General features: G+C 36.7%; 1 protein-coding gene across 4 annotated transcripts; it reads right to left on the reverse strand.

Moving 5' to 3' along the window:
- Positions 1 to 244: 244 nt before the first annotated feature.
- On the reverse strand, positions 245 to 13898 carry LOC137244073 (uncharacterized). Of its 4 annotated transcripts, none has more exons than XM_067772618.1 (3): positions 13852 to 13898; positions 3308 to 3399; positions 245 to 3239 (listed from the first exon to the last, which is right to left on the reverse strand). In XM_067772618.1, the coding sequence occupies exons 2-3, from the start codon at positions 3369 to 3371 to the stop codon at positions 1663 to 1665; spliced, it is 1641 nt and encodes a 546-aa protein (XP_067628719.1). In that variant the 5' UTR covers positions 3372 to 3399; positions 13852 to 13898; the 3' UTR covers positions 245 to 1662. The 4 variants fall into 4 exon arrangements, with proteins under 4 accessions (XP_067628719.1, XP_067628691.1, XP_067628701.1 ...); XM_067772590.1 differs by lacking the exon at positions 13852 to 13898 and adding an exon at positions 13222 to 13588; XM_067772600.1 differs by lacking the exon at positions 13852 to 13898 and adding an exon at positions 13068 to 13158.
- Positions 13899 to 17617: the final 3719 nt, after the last annotated feature.

The raw sequence follows: 17617 nt of genomic DNA on the forward strand, positions 1-17617 counted from the left end.
CTGAAGGTTTATGGCACCCGCAAGAGGTTGTTAAGCCCAATAAAGATGCCTGTTACTAATACACGATATACGTGCATATTAAGTAGGACCTGCTCTAGGAGGGGGAGGGTGGAATGACCTTGAATGTTCGACATGGTCATATAAAATATGTCGAGACAAACGCTTGCATGTCTATGACCAAAATTCTACCACCTATTTCATTCTATAATCTGTAAAACTTTAACTAAATAATAATTGCCATAAATACTGGGAAAATATTTTATTTTGTCTTTTATAATTTTATATATACATAACTATACTATTTACATACTTACACTATTTCAAATTTATTTGTAAAAAAAATGTTGCAATTTCCGAAAAAAAACAAAAAATTCGTTAAACAAAATGATTTAAAGTTTAAACAAACGCCCCGCAAATTCTCCAGAAAACCCAAGGCTATCTTCACTATCTCCATTTTCTAAAAATGACGGTTATCGTTACTCCAGAATTTTTAACTCATGGTTAATTTTAAAGTTTGTTTTAAATTGTGTGAGTTTAACCACTCATGAGAAGTAAACCCTGCAATTGGGCCGAAGTGATTAAACTTTGTGTCGATTTCGTTTAACTGATATTCTGCTGAACCAAATTTTGTCTGCAAAACCGGAAGAACGAGCAAACAGCTGATGGTATAACGGATGGTGTAAATGATGGGATAACGCCACCTTGCATTACCAAGATGAATCAAAGCAAGATGATGGCAAAGCGAATTCAACCCAATTCGTGCAGAAATGTCAACTCAAAAGAAAATTTGTATTGATTTCGATTAACTCACATATTGTTGGAACAAGGAGTTGCTTGGAAATTATATAGAATAAGCAATCAGCTGATGGGATAACACCACCTGGTACTGAATTCGGCTTGGTGCAATACCAAATCAAATTCGAACTGAAATGCTACGAATTCACACCCATTTTGACATGCCTCAGAATGCCAAATCAAAAAGAAATCTTTTATTTATGTTTAACAGAGTTGAGATTTATTAGAAACTGCTACGAAAGTTGCAACTAGATTTTCGTCATCTAGTAAAGGATTTGCCTTTGAAAGTTTTCAAATAAATATGCTAAAATTTCGTCTAAGCTTTTTTTTTAAACTGGCTTACCAACTAAACAAAAAAAATTTTCATCACTGGAAAGGCGAGGAAAAAAGTAAAGCGAATTCAGATTCCGTGCTTCAGAATGTCAAATCAAAACAAAGCATATTTTATTTGGGTTTGCAGACATTTTGAATTGTCTGAATTTGCTGGGAAATTAGCAAAAACAAGTAGTCCCCTGTTCATCAGACTGTGCTGAATTCGCTTTGATACCAAACTGACTGCTTGTTCTTATGGTTTTATGTTCGACGGCGAATTGGGTATGAGATCGCTTTGCTATCGCTATGCATAGATTTGCCTTGCTTCGATCACTGCAAGGCGAATTCAGTACCAAGTGTTATTATCCCAACAGCTGATTGCTTCACCTTAATTTTTTTCCATACAACGCCTTTGTACCAACAATATGTCAGTTAATCGGAGTGAATGAAAATTTTCTTTTGATCTGACATTCTTCTGCACAGGAAATTGATTGAATTCGCTTTGCCATCAACTTATATAGATTCGCCTTGGATCACTAAATTATTACCAAACATCTATTGATGAAAATATGTTTTAACACTCGAACGTTTTTCAGAAATTTCTAAATCGGTCAACAGCGGACACTCATTATACAACAACATTCGCACAGATTTATCCACCGGAGCGCAATGTAGAAGATGTAGAACACGTAGGCGTGGCAAAGATTTGGCGATACAAAATAGCGCACTCCTGCCCAATGTTGGGCAATAAGTTATAGTTAATTCTTCGAGTAGCGGACATTGTTGCACTAAAATCTTTATACCAAAATCGGTGTAAATGCCACAGCCAAAACTTAAGCAACGCAAAAATGGAAACTTCAGTGCATCCAAGAATTCATCATTCGATAATTGCTGACATGATTTCAAATTTAATTTCTCCAAACGACGCAAACGTTGAATCGAGTATGGTTGCTCGGCGTAGCCCGTTAAACCGGCGAGATCAAATTCATTATTGCCACTTAAGTCCAGCACGCGTAATTGTGTGAGATGTTTAAAAATTGTTGTCAACGATTTATTTGTGACGACATTTTTACAATAACTTAAGACTAGTACTTGGAGTTGCACCAAATTGCTGGCTATATTGCACAATTCATCCTCGTCGAGTAAGCGCGTATAACTCAATATGAGATTTTGCAAATTTTGGCAACACGTGCTAATCGTGCGTGGAATTGATATATGTTTGGGTAAGTAAAAATTGAAAAATGCTAAATGTTCCAAAGTTCGTGAACATGATTCGAGCAATTGGAATACATTGGGATTTACAGGCTTCAAGCAATCTACCTCCAAGTAACGTAATGGCATGCCTCCCATGCATTTTAATGTTCCTTCGAAGATGAGCGTATTACACGAATAGATTTTTACTTTTTGCAATTTCTTCAGTTGAGCGAAAGTTGCCAGCCACTTTTCCACAATGGAATTAGGTTCACTCGATCCGAAATAAACAATATGCAGATTTTTCAGCGTATCTGCATGATCTCTTAGCACGCTCAAGAAGAGGTCAGCGTGTTCTGCATAGACACGTATACTTAATTCCTCCAAACGCGCTGTACTATTTTCACGTAAACATGCATTGAGTACAGCTTGAGAGCTACCTTGTCGCACCGCATCATCTACGAAGTGTATGCCTTTTATATTGCGAAATGTATTCAATTGAAATGGCAGCTCAGAAAGAAAGACGTGCAAGTCTTCAAGCACAAGCCGCTCAAGTTTTGGAAAGTATGCGTACAAACTGTTGCTCAGGTAAAGTGTTCTCAGCTTTAAGCTGCTTATATGAGAACCAATTTTTTGTAGAATACTTTGTAGTGCCTCGTGTTGATCAGCATCAGTGCCCATATATATTAGATGGCTATAGATCGTTTCAGTAGTAAAACCGCGTGCTTGTAACTGCTTCCATATATCTTGCACATTATCCTCTTTGATGCACAAACAGAATTTTTTCGAAAATCGCTTACAGGCCACACATACCATCCAACGCCGACAAACCAAGCGCGCCTGCGTCAAGTCGGTATAAGGTAAGTAGGAGAAAATATTTATGAGCAACTCATCATGTAGCTCAGGCTGTGGTGGAAACGCGTCACTGCATTGGGATGCGTCTACAATTTGAATAGAATTATTAATATTTTTTTTTTTACAAAACGCATACACAATTTTGTCAACTTACCGGTTCCATCATTCTGCTCCTCGCACTGAGCTGCATTCTTATTAAGTTCATCTTTGTGTGTCATACTGAAATTATCACAATTAACTTCACCTCTAAAAAAGAATAAAAAAAGTTATTACTAATACAGAAGTGGAATATGTATTTCCCAACAAAGTTTACTACCCGATGCAATTATGATTTGGAAGATGCAGTAAAATCAATTTCAAAATAAACGTAAACAAAATTTGAAGGAACTTTTAAAACATTTGTTGCTATGATTGAAAATTGAAAATTTTTAGTAGGCAACCCAAGCTTAAAGGGCCCATTACTGATACTTAGCATAGACTTGACTTGACTTGAGAACTGTCACTTACAGTTCTGTTAAATGAACATAGCATGTTACTGATTACTCAAAACTTAACAACACTTACTTCACTTAGAAGTCTGTTGAATTTTGATTTTCTAAGTGACGTTTACATTTTGAGATGCCATTTGTTTGTTTCCATTTATTCCATTTATTTCCATTTATTTAAAAATATATTTCAACGGTGATTATGATGCCATTTTGTATGCGCCAAGTGGAGTATAATCGTGGCTAAGTTGCCAAGTTTACGCCAAGTCAAGTCAAGTTTATGCTAAGTATCAGTAATGGGGGCTTAAGTCACTCCTAAGTTTAAAAATCTGGGCGGGTTGCTATTACGAAGCAAGGAAAAAGGGAAATAATTCAATCCCCCTCACAGACAATTTTAAGAGAAAAGTACCTTTAGTGGTGGATTAGTATTGATGATAAATTTGTAAATACCAAGAGGTTTTGGGGGAAATAATTCATTTTCTACTAAATATTTCGTGAATTGATATAGTTTTGTTGGTTTGGTCATTCTTTCAGAATATGTTTGAAGGATGCCATACGTCAGAATTTTATTCAAAAATACACTATCAAAATTTATTTCAAAAACTCCCTATCTTCGCATAAGTTCAATGCATTTTGACATAAGAGGGAGTTAAGGAAAATCATTCTGAGATAAGGCGTCCTTCAACCTAATTCTGATATGGGGCATTTTTGTAACAAATCCTGAAATGGGAAATTTTTTAAAAGTATTTTGAGATAGGACGATTTCGAATTGGCAGCCGCAATGAATTGACAAAAAAAAGTTGAAGAAAATGGCTTATTGACTTAGAACTTTATATTCCGGTCTTGACTTTGGCAGAAGAGTTAAGCTTGTGTGTGGTCCTGCTAGACAGGGAATATTTACCTTTTTATTCTGAAATTTCATACAGCACTTTTCCGTTTAAGTATTCATGGAAGTCTTCTGGATAAACCGTTAATTTATAATATTGGGAACACGTTCGTTTGATACTACCTCACGAGGTCCGAATATTCCAAAAAAGTACTTACATAATAATTCCATATATAAAACGATTCCTCAAATTCTTAAATGGAGACGAATGTTCGGAACATACGGAAGGAATACGTTAACTTGCTCAATGAATACATTTCGTTATGGCATCTCCATTATTTACTAATGACATACGTGAATCGATTTACTAGTCGAATTTTTGACGTTGTACGATGAATTTTAAATTGGTTTAGGTTTCGTATATTCCTAGGTTTACGAAAGTGCACGATTTCTTGGTGTCCTCACTTTTCATAAAATTACCTATGTTCAGCCACACTAATAGATCATGACATGGTTAAAAAATTCATCATAAAATTTAAAAAAAAAACGTTCTAAGAAATTATGCAGTTCAGTACTTGCCGGGTATTTGTAAACTAATTGCTTACTATCGGCCATAACCGTTTAGACGGTTAAGCGCCAATTAAGTAAGTAAGTAAGTAATTGCTTCCTATTTCTACTACTAATATTTTTCGAAAAATCGCAAAGAAACAACACAGCACAGTTAACGGATGTCAACTCTATTTGGGAGCAAATTGGCTGCAATTGTGGGAAAAAATTTCAGCCGACAAACCTCTTATGATTTAATCATGCACTTTTAGTACGTATTTTATTAGTACAATATGAAGAAAACATAGCTGAACAGTTTTCTTCTCGACTCTCTCAGCCGCTCGGCGGTGGAGTGAATGCCTTCAAATTTGAACTGAAGCATGCTTTGCTCAGTTCATAAGAAAGGCGGGTCAGCAAATTTGCTTCTGTATTTCGCGCACATATTACTGTGAGAATTACTGGAGCTCTCCCTTTAAGAAACTGATAGCTCGTTTTGCACGGTTTGCATGGCTTTACATTGAAAATATAATCATCTTCAAAGCAGCCCAGCAAAGACAGCCAAGCCCTATGTATATCCATCTATCCTATTTCATTAACAGCCGAGGCTCTGGCGACACCGAACTCCTCATGGATCTAGAGGGTGGGAGGGCGGGTTGGCCAAGAAGGTCGCATGTGGTCATAACAAATCGTTCCCGAGATGGTCGGGCTTGGTACGGGATCTGCATCCAGCAAAGAGCCATCGACATCGATAAATCTCCCCAAGGCCTTCGGGGAGTGTTCTTATCGCTACAACAACAACAACAAAGACCGCCAATATCCGTTATACTCCTATAAATCTCGGATAATACTTACTTGGCTACAACCCACCAACAACAAGATCAAGAATACTTCAAGAGTCTTGCTAATTACGAGTAGATGTATGTACATCGCGCGAAATGTCTCTCCTCGATTAGCTAATTTTATTCTTTGTTATTTGTATATTTCGGAGCTGACAAAGGTAGCAGGGGGTAGATTGGTGACCTAACAGAAGAGATGTTCTAGCATCAGCATGGTGATTTAATCATAGCATGCAATCGGATGCTGTCTTCTTCTTCTTGTGGCAATGTTTCGCCCCATCCAATAAGTGCGATCTCTCGATATCCTCTCACGGGAGTCCAAGGAAACAACAGGGTCGGACCCAAGCAATATGGGCGTTAGAGACTTTAGTTCCATATTTCAAATAAAAAGAGGGTTGTTGTCACGTGGAGACTCATAACATGCAGAACATACATTGTCGTGGTTGATTCTGGATAAGTACGAGTTTAACTTATAGCAGTATTCAGATCGAAATTGTGCCAGAGTGGCGCGCGTCTCCCTATGAAGTCTTCTTTTTTCAACTGCGACTTTCGGGCATTGGACATTGAGAACGGGATTCGACGGGCATTAATCAGACTTTTACGACTCGTTTTGAATAACTCTGGGGGTCGTTTTATGCTCCTTTTCTTCTTATATCCCAGGGAGGTGGTGCGTCTTCAATCAGATATCTGAGCGCAGTTATTGACAAGCCTGCAGCTTCCTCCGGGGTGTTTCTTTTAATCTGACGTACCACACGTAGAGCTGGCCAATTGCTTTGAGCTATGAGCATTTATTTGTCTTTGTCACAAGTGCTGCCAGACAGCGAGGGACTTGAGAATCTTGCTAAGGCTCTTAAGTTTAATTAAAACTTCGGCAGCATGCTCGCCACAATGCAGGTAATTATCGAACGTCCCATCCAGTATTTTAAGGTGTCGGACACCCGATAGCGCAATATCATCGACGTGTTAGTCCAATATTTTCAACACTTGTTTCGGTTACATCGTGAATATGGTTGCCGAAAACTTGGTCGGTAATAGCGGCAAGTTTCACGAGGCGGAAAAAACTGGGAACGCTATGGCGATAGTCGTTTTTACAACATAGCCCATCAATGGAACAGCCCGGACCTGTTACTATACCGTGGAGTCATCGGCATAGGGAAGGTGATTAGATATGTAAAAATTAAGCAACTTTCGTGATGGCATCTTAAATTTTTTCTTGTTTCGCCAAAAAGGTGATATACGAATTTTAGGTAAAAAGAATTCGATGATCTTTTCGACTCTTTGTCGCCAAAGACAGTTTATACCATGTTATTTTCATTTGTTTTGTTGAAAAGAATATGCATGGTTGACTATGGCGTGACTACGCCAATAGAGCATTCGTAGGTCCGGGATCTAAGGTCACACATTAAGTCTTTATAATCGTATAAGCATGCTCATTGAAATATCTAGTGGAGTACCTATTTTGTGGAATATAATTGCCGAGATTTTCAGGATCGGAAACACTAAGTGAAGCTTAACGCTTTTCAGGTATGATCTTTCGAACGAATTCGCGATCTCGTTGTTGGCGAGCAGCTCCCTATGCTGTTGTAATATCTACGTAATTACCTGAAAATATTTATGTTTACAATTTTAAGTAACACAAACATTTGCTTCCTAAAAAACAGATATATGTATAATTTTTTTATTTTAGAACATTTGGGGCGCTTCTTGTTTACTTGAGAGATATTTCAAACAAATGTTTGTTTGTAACAAAATACTCTTAAAAATGTCTCTCTTTCTCTTCGTACATAAGTATAAGAGCGAAAAGAAAGCTTTGAATATGAACTTATAAAAATGGGTAATGCCAGGTGGGCGTTTTTTTTTTGTTTTATTTATACTTCTCAAAAATACTTAATGATGCATGCATGTATGTACATTATAGTGGCCATGGCAAGTCCGTTTTTATACTCAGTTGAGCAGAGCTCACAGAGTATATTAACTTTGATTAGATAACGGTTGGTTGTACAGGTATAAAGGAATCGATATAGATATAGACTTCCATATCTAAAAATCAACAGTATCGAAAAAAAATTTGATTGAGCCATGTCCGTCCGTCCGCCCGTCTGTCCGTTAACACGATAACTTGAGTCAATTTTTAGGTATCTTGATGAAATTTGGTACGTAGATTCCTGGGCACTCATCTCAGATCGCTATTTAAAATGAACGATATCGGACTATAACCACGCCCACTTTTTCGATATCGAAAATTTCGAAAAACCGAAAAAATGCGATAATTCATTACCAAAGGCGGTTAAAGCGATGAAACTTGGTAGATAGGTTGACGTTATGACGCAGAATAAAAAATTAGTAAGATTTTGGACAATGGGCGTGGCACCGCCCACTTTTACAAGAAGGTAATTTAAAAAATTTGCAAGCTGTAATTTGGCAGTCTTTGAAGATATCATGATGAAATTTGGCAGGAACTACTATTACTATATATGCGCTAAATAAAAATTAGCAAAATTGGATGAAGAACACGCCCACTTTTTAAAAAAAAATTTTTTAATTCAAATTTTAACAAAAAATTTAACATCTTTACTGTATATAAGTAAATTAAGTCAAAATTCAACTCTAGTAATGATATGATGCAACAAAACACGAAAATAAAAGAAAATTTCAAAATGGGCGTGGCTCCGCCCATTTTCATTTAGTTTGTCTAGAATACTTTTAATGCCATAAGTCGAACACAAATTTACCAATCCTTCTCAAATTTGGTAGGGGCATAGATTATATGACGGTAACTGTTCCCTGTGAAAATGGGCGAAATCGGTGCAAGCCACGCCCAGTTTTTATACACAGTCCACCGTCTGTCCTTCCGCTCGGCCGTTAACACAATAACTTGAGCAAAAACCGATATATATTTACTAAACTTAGCCCACGTACTTATCTGAACTCACTTTATCTTGGTATAAAAAATGGCCGAAATCCGACCATAACCACGCCCACTTTATCGATATCGAAAATTACGACAAATGAAAAAAATGCCATAATTCTATACCAAATACGAAAAAAAGGATGAAACATGGTAACTGGATTGGTTTATTGACGCACAATATAACTTTGGAAAAAACTTTGTAAAATGGGTGTGACACCTACCATATTAAGTAGAAGAAAATGAAAAAGTTCTACAAGGCGAAATCAACAGCCCTTGGAATCTTGGCAGGAATACTGTTAGTGGTATTGCATATATAAATAAATTAGCAGTACCCGACAGATGATTTTCTGGATCACCTGGTCCACATTTTGGTCGATATCGCGAGAACGCCTTCACATATACACCTAAGGGCCACTCGCTTTTAAAACCCTCATTAATACCTTTAATTTGATATCCATATCGTACAAACACATTCTAGAGTCACCTCTGGCCCACCCTAATGGCGATATCTCGAAAATGCGTCCACCTATAGACCTAATGCCCACTCCCTCTTAAAATGCTCAGTAACACCTTTCGTTTGATACCCATATCGTACAAACATTCTAGAGTCACCCCTGGCCCACCCTAATGGCGATATCTCGAAAAGGCGTCCACCTATAGACCTATTGCCCACTCCCTCTTAAAATGCTCAGTAACACCTTTCGTTTGATACCCATATCGTACAAACATTCTAGAGTCACCCTTGGTCCACCTTTATGGCGATATCTCGAAAAGGCGTCCACCTATAGAACTAAGGATTACTCCCTTTTAAAATACTCATTACCACCTTTCATTTGATACCCATATCGTACAAACACATTCTAGAGTCACCCTGGCCCACCCTAATGGCGATATCTCGAAAAGGCGTCCATCTATAGACCTAATGCCCACTCCCTCTTAAAATGCTCAGTAACACCTTTCGTTTGATACCCATATCGTACAAACATTCTAGAGTCACCCCTGGCCCACCCTAATGGCGATATCTCGAAAAGGCATCCACCTATAGACCTAATGCCCACTCCCTCTTAAAATGCTCAGTAACACCTTTCGTTTGATACCCATATCGTACAAACATTCTAGAGTCACCCTTGGTCCACCTTTATGGCGATATCTCGAAAAGGCGTCCACCTATAGAACTAAGGATTACTCCCTTTTAAAATACTCATTACAATCTTTCATTTGATACCCATATCATACAAACACATTCTAGAATCACCCCTGGCCCACCCTAATGGCGACATTTCGAAAAGGCGTCCACCTATAGACCTAATGCCCACTCCCTCTTAAAATGCTCAGTAACACTTTTCGTTTGATACCCATATCGTACAAACATTCTAGAGTCACCCCTGGCCCACCCTAATGGCGATATCTCGAAAAGGCGTCCACCTATAGACCTAATGCCCACTCCCTCTTAAAATGCTCAGTAACATCTTTCATTTGATTCCCATATCGTACAAACACATTCTAGAGACACCCTGGTCCACCTTTATGGCGATATCTCCAAACGGCGTCCACCTATGGAACTAAGGATCACTCCTTTTCAAAATACTCATTAACAGCTTTCATTTGATACCCATATCGTACAAACATATTATAGAGTCACCCCTGGTCCACCTTTATGGCGATTTCTCGAAAAGGCGTTCACCTATAGAACTAAAGCCCATTCCCTTTTAAAATACTCATTACCACCTTTCATTTGATACCCATATCGTACAAACACATTCTAGAGTCACCCCTGGTCCACCTTAATGGCGATATCTCGAAAAGGCGTCCACCGATAGACCTAAGGCCCACTCCCTCTTAAAATGCTCAGTAACACCTTTCATTTGATACCCATATCGTACAAACAAATTCTAGAGTCAGCCCTGGTCCACCTTTATGGCGATATCCCTAAATGGCGTCCATCCATATAACTATGGCCTACTCTCTCTTAAAATACTCTTTAATACCTTTCATTTGATACACATGTCATACAACCACATTCCAGGGTTACCCTAGGTTCATTTTCCTACATGGTGATTTTCCTTATTTTGTCTCCATAGCTCTCAACTGAGTATGTAATGTTCGGTTACACCCGAACTTAGCCTTCCTTACTTGTTTTTTTAAAGAACGGCCATTGTAGGTAAAGTCTAAGATCGTGAATGAAGACCGTTTAGACTACTATCGCCGCTACTAAGCAACATGAACAAATAATATTCCGTTTCTTTACACAGTGGAAATCTTTCATTTACCCTGTTTAAAAATAAGTGCAAAGGAAATCTTTCTACGCTATGATATTTGCATAAAGCTCGTACAGCTTTTCACTAAATCTTGTTCCTTCTGTTGGCATCATAGGAAGGCTCAAAAATCTTGCAGATAACTTCCTTCGCAGGTTTTATGAGAGACTTATGGCCATTTCAATGGCGCCGAATTAACTTAGATTCTACAGTAAACTAACGATTTATAATTTCCATGTCGAGTTAGCTAAGGTTTTCAATTCATGGGAGTTGTCATGCCAGCACAGAAGCTATAGGACTGCGACTTCGAACTCATACCTTCGTCGACGTCACTTTCCTTGAAGCTCTAGCTGTAGCTCCGAAGACTTTCCAACGGATGCCTTTGTCGCGCTATGCTGCCGAGAAACACCTTGAAACGTTAAAGAGTGACTATTCGGCCAAGGATGCCGCCCTCGAAATCATAAGCAGTCTAAGTAGATGTCATTGCGTAATGGCTGAAAATCGTATAATCCTCGGCGCATCTAAATAATTAAAATTTTACAAGGACCCTGTATAAAATTTTTAAAATGTTGACCGAAGTTTACAATTGTTTTTGTTCACAACATTGATTTCAATAGTCTTCCTTAAATCAAAACGATATTTTAGAATGAAAGTTGACCGATTTTAAGTTGAAAGATGTTAAGTGCTGTTTTCCGGATATTTCAAAGAAGTGTTTATGCGCCTAGAACCTACTTAAGGATTTTGCATCACTGATTTCGTTTATTCTTTCAGCCAATCGCATTATAAAATTCTTTAAAAAATCGGCACCTTTATTGGGTAATTTGCTTTTTTTAACAACTTGAGGACAATTTGAAAACATGTTCGCCTTGGGTCATTTTATTTCAATTCATTGTTCATAATTTATTTTTTGAAAAAAATATGCAAAGTGAGCATACAAATTTATTATATAACTTTTCTGTTAGTGCTTTGTTTTAATAACTTGGTGAATTGGGTGTTGCAAAGTCCGTGTTAAGCTGACATAGAAAACGCCTGTTTTTTAAATAACTTTTGAACAGTTAAAACGAGTTAAATTTCGCAATTAGTTTCTTATAACTGGCAGTGATGCGCATCCGTTGATACCACTTTCGACTAATTTTCGACATGAGCAATAAATGGCCTAAACAGTCTTAAACGAGTAGAAAAGATAGTAACGCGCCGGACGCCGCCGCGCCGATATTTTTAACATTCGGCGGCGGCGGCGGCATTTATCGGCGGCGTATATCTCTACTGTAGGAGGCGTTTTTTACATTAAGTGAGGAATACATGTCAATTTTGAGCGCAATTGGAGGATGGTAACAACTTTGCGGTCGCAGGCTACCTACATTAGGGTGGGCAAAAAAAAAGTTAGTTTTGGTATAGTGGGAAAACGGTTAATGTGATACAAAATGATATCCTGTAAAAATGTTAGCCTTTGTAGTTCAATGTTTAGAGGTGCCTCAACACGATTTTACATGTTCCATACGAATCGTAAGCGGATTTTCAGAAATTATATAAAAAATCACTAGCTATGCACACTCTTATAGGAAACGCTCTACAAAAAGGTTTAAAAATATTTTTTGCTAAGTTGAGTCGTTTAGTAGTTACTGGATTGTATGAAAAAACTATAGTCGCGATGAGGATCTTTTAAACATATAAATAAAAAATATAGAGCTGAAATTTTTGGGGCTATCTTTTTGGTTGTCCTGAACCATATTTTCACTAGGTATATAAAGATAAAAAAGAGTATTTTCTTGAGCCACCCTAATGTGCTTATATGGGGCGCGTTACACTGTGCGACGTTGTTTATGGAGGCAAATTTTCACAAACACTCCATATGTTCTCCATTTTTCTCCCTGCATCGCCCTCAGTGGGTTTTTCATAGAATATTTCTTTGTATAGGTCAGACTTTTTTCAAATTTCACTAGTATAGTAAACAAAGACAAATCAAATTGTTAAAATTTTGCACAGCTCATGAAAACATCAATAAATAAAAGTATTCATAATCGCACATATGCGCACTTGCAGATAAATACATACACATGTACATGTGTATGAGCTCAATTTAATCACAACACTTCGCTGAATCTTCGCTTGTTTACATTTAAATATAAATACATGCGAAAACCTTATTTACATCATAATCCCATTCGAATATCAAGGTACTATGAATGAAAATGAGGAAATTATTTACCTTCAGTAAACAAAATTTCGTTGTTTATCACGGTGTGTTATGTTGTCAAGGTAAACTCATTTGTATTCAATAACAATTTCGAAATATGTATTGCGTTGCGTTTCTTCAGCTACTTCAAGTGCCCACTCATTGATAGAAATACAAATCGCAGCTGATTCTCCCCTTTTACTATTGATACCGTAAAAGTTGTACTATTTTAGTCAGAAGCTCATTCATATTTTACACATTTATTTATGTACATTATTTATTTACAAACTTGTATGTCTTTTATCGTTGCTTTACACTTTTATTGATTGTTTAGATTTTTCTCACGCAAAGTCAAAATTAGATGGAGAATCGACTGTGTCCGCATATGAAGTAATGTATGAAATAGGTATAAAAACAAAATAAAGAACAATAAAAGAAAAACACCACCAATGAGAGCACTAATAATAGTATCCACCATTCTCTCAATAAGTATCATACATACATATGTGCTTGTGTATGTATATACTTAAGTAGTAGGAATACGGGTTGCCCCTGAGATAATTATTTATTTACCAAAAAAAATCAAAAAAAAAAAGTTTTATATGAAAACATATAATTTTATTTTATGTAGACCCTGAGTGCAACCGGAGCTGCGAACATTACCTTAACGGTAACAATAACCATAACCGTTACAATTACTGCTCTCGTCCAAAAAAAAAAAGAGTTAAACCGTATTAGTGAGCGATTCGAGCAAAGAAACCGTAATACGCAACCAAAACTTCGTCATTACCTTCTGATAAAATGTCGATAAATTTGCGACAGCTAAACGATTACACACCAAGAACAAATTGATAACTTTTCGTTAAACTGTTGATAACAAATCAATAACACGCCGATAACAAATTGGTAACACTTCAATCACACATCGATAATTTTTGAAAACTGTTAAATAACCTTTTCATGAAAAGTCGATAGCATATCGAAAACATACTGATAACACGCCGATAACAAATTGATAACACGCCGATAACGAATGGATCACCTTTCGAAAATAAGTCGATAATTTTTATGTCATATCGAAAAACGAAAAACAGATTCTTTTCGCGATTTGCCGCGCTTCTCTTCCAGTTTGCGTCGTGCACTACACGTTTCATGCCGACTCCGAACGCCATCTGCAAGGTAGATGAATTTGCACTGCGAATGTTTTCATGGCAGGAATACACTCGAGTTTTTGCCAAATCACTGCCGAGGGGCGACCTCTCCTCACCCTATAAATTTTTGATGTTACATTGCCCGGGGAATTAAAGCCAAGAGCTTCTGTGTGATAGGCGGAGCACGCTACAATCATACCATACTGGCCGCTAAATAAGCGATATAACTTTTCGAAAATAAATCCATAACTTTTCCGTAACACTCCGATAAGTTGTCGATAACTATAACTCATCAATAACCTGTCTTATCGATATCATGTTTATGACAACTCGATAGCAAATCGATAAATCGTCGACAACACACTGCTAATAATAATAAGCATCACATTCACTTTCATTTCCTTTAACTGACTTGCTATCTCTTTTCGCTCATATCAACTCCACCACGTACATTGTTCCCACATTACGCTACAGCGTCATGGCCACACTTACGTTTACATTCTGTATTCCGCCCATACCATACCAATACCAATACGACTTACTACGCCTACGCTTACATTCTAAATATGCAGAATATATGGCAAACCACTTTCAAACACTACGCTTATGCTTACATTCACCTTACGCTTACATTCTGCAAAGACGTCAAATTTACCGTGCTATACAAATTTAGCAATTACAGTAACTGTAACCCTCGCAGCTCCAATCAAAACAAATGTAAGCCCTAACCTGACCAACGCCTTTTTCTGTAGAGGTAAACATAAGCCATAGTAACTGAAGTCGTAACTGCATTGTATCCATGCCTGTAACTTTAATCAGTTTTGTCTTGTTATCGTATTCATTTTCGTCATTTTATCAGTTGCGTGCTCTGTTCATCACCATTTTCATTACCTCTTCTATTATCACCACAATAAACATCATCATCATTATAACTATCACATATTTTACCTTTCTTTTCGTTTTCCTTCTTTTTCTGTCCCTTCACTTTCTCATTACTTTGTTTATATATATATTTCCTTTGCTCTTCACGTTTCTTCCCTTACCATTTTTTCTTTATTCTTCTAATTCCCGTCGTATAGATTTGATATATGTTTTGTTAAAATGCATCAAAATTACTGGATTGATGTTTAAATGACGAAATAAATATTTGGATATATTTTAAAAATATTTCTCTGCCCTAAGCTTTTTCCCACAAGGACTAGTCGTAACCTTTGCCGTCCTTTAGATAATCTTGTGATTTGTTTCAATAGAATGAGAACTTTTAACTATTAAAAACAAAACGCTGTTGAAAAATGTAGACTTCTGTCTTCCTGTAATTATGTCATAAAAAATGTACCAACATGAAGAAAAAAATAGCCAGAGTGGTAACCCTGGTATCAGTCAATTATTGTGGTAGCGCAATGAGTTTTCCTACACAACGGTACAGTAGGCCTGTTTTACCTGTTTTGCAATGATTTTACAAAATCGAATGACCTTTTATTTTCTAAAAATACTGTTGCCTTGTTGGTTCTACTCAGCTCCTTCGTGAGATTGTGCTTTCCTTTCTCAAAATATTTTCCACTGAATAAGAAAAGGGTTACCATTGCCATTTTTCATAGCGACCTAGTTCGAAAGTTAGAATTTAAGACTGCTGCATGAGGGTAACATTTATTCTCAGAAAGTGAAACGTCAGAATATGTATAATGATCAGTTTTGAAACTAAAACTGTAAAACAAACATACAGCATTACCAACTACTTCCATAAGAAATTTATATTTATTTCTTTATTAATCTCAACCACTGTGGATAAATAAAATCACTGCTGCATGTCATGGTCTAAAGAAATATATTTTAAAGTTAGTGCAGCTGTTTTGACAAATACCTCATAAGAAATTATATCAAAAAGCTGTAACTAACTTTAGCACTTATTTAATTTTGACTATGACAATATTTATTTATTCTTAAACATATTTTACTGAACTGTGACCACGAAAGAGCAACCGGAAAAATTAAGAGTATTTACTCTTTAAAAAGACACTGTCCCTCATTAAAAGTAGCTTTTAAAAAGCTTCTTAAAGCTTGCAACTTCTTTAAAAAATAAATATGGTTGGCAACGCGTGTTAAACTGCAAACAAGGGTTATCGCATAATTTAATTGTCGATTTTCAAACGTTTTCTCAATATCACTGAAAGCGTTTAAAGCGATTTATTTTCAAAGGTTTATTTAAAAATGTAATTTTGTGATCGAAATAGATTTCGCAAATGGTAAACCACTCGTCTGCTCTGTTAAAGTTAACTTAATGTTAACTTAACATTATGTCATCAGGGTCTGCAATTAACTTTTATTCCTTATAATTTCGGGGTCAAGCAGAGGCTATTTTCATGAGATCACTTCTGGACTGTAGAGAGATTATATTGCGATAATTTCAGACTTTTTTGTAATAAATTTGAAATCATTTCGGTACTATTTTAGAGATCATTTTAGAACTATTTTGGATTTTTTTCGGTATTGTTCTAGGTACTATTTCGAGATCATTTTGGGAATGTGTTGGAAAACTTTCGGTATTATATGCACGACTGTTTCGGGATAATTTCTGGACTTGTTTGAGATCAATATGGAATCATCTTGTAACCATTTCCGGAGCCAATTCGAAATGATTTCGTGATTATATTAGCTACTTTTTCGCGATAATTTTGACACATTTTTGGAATAATTTTCGTATTGTTCGGTAAAAATCAATGAATACGAAAAATTATCAGGCTTTTATTATTATTGCCCTGTTTCGGCATGTTATTGGTTTGTTATCGATGAGCTAAATAAAAAATGCAAGACGCGGTAACCTCCGAAGAGATTCAGGCCGAGCTTCTCTTCCAATTTGCATAGTGATTCTTTTAATTTTTCCTAAATATTGGTGGGACACAAAAACAGAAGTAGTCTGTACATTACATAACAAATTGATAACACTTCGATAACTAATCCATAACTTTTCGATAACAAATCGATATTTTTCGATAACTTTTCGATACAGGCTGCCGTATTGTGATGGTAACGTGCTCCGCCTACCACACCGAAGATCATGGGTTCCGCCCCGGGCAAAGCAACATCAAAGTTTTAGAGACAAGTTTTTTCAATTAAAAGAAAATTTGTCTAAGCGGCTTCGCCCCTCGGCAGTATGTGGCAAGCACTCTGAGTGTATTTGTGCCATTGAAAGCTTCTCAGTGAAACCTCATCTGACTTGCACATTCCGTTCGGAGTCGGTGTTAAACAATTAGGTCCTATCCCGCCAATTTGTAGGAAAG

The sequence above is a fragment of the Eurosta solidaginis genome, chromosome 1 (genome assembly GCF_040869045.1).
Source record: "Eurosta solidaginis isolate ZX-2024a chromosome 1, ASM4086904v1, whole genome shotgun sequence".
NCBI lineage: Eukaryota > Metazoa > Arthropoda > Insecta > Diptera > Tephritidae > Eurosta > Eurosta solidaginis.

Bases quoted from the DNA above. Each gene is read 5' to 3' on its own strand.
- LOC137244073 (XM_067772618.1), bottom strand. From the start codon at position 3,371: ATGACACACAAAGATGAACTTAATAAGAATGCAGCTCAGTGCGAGGAG. The intron at 3,240-3,307 runs GTAAGTTGACAA...TTCAAATTGTAG, and splicing joins GGAGCAGAATGATGGAACCG to ACGCATCCCAATGCAGTGAC.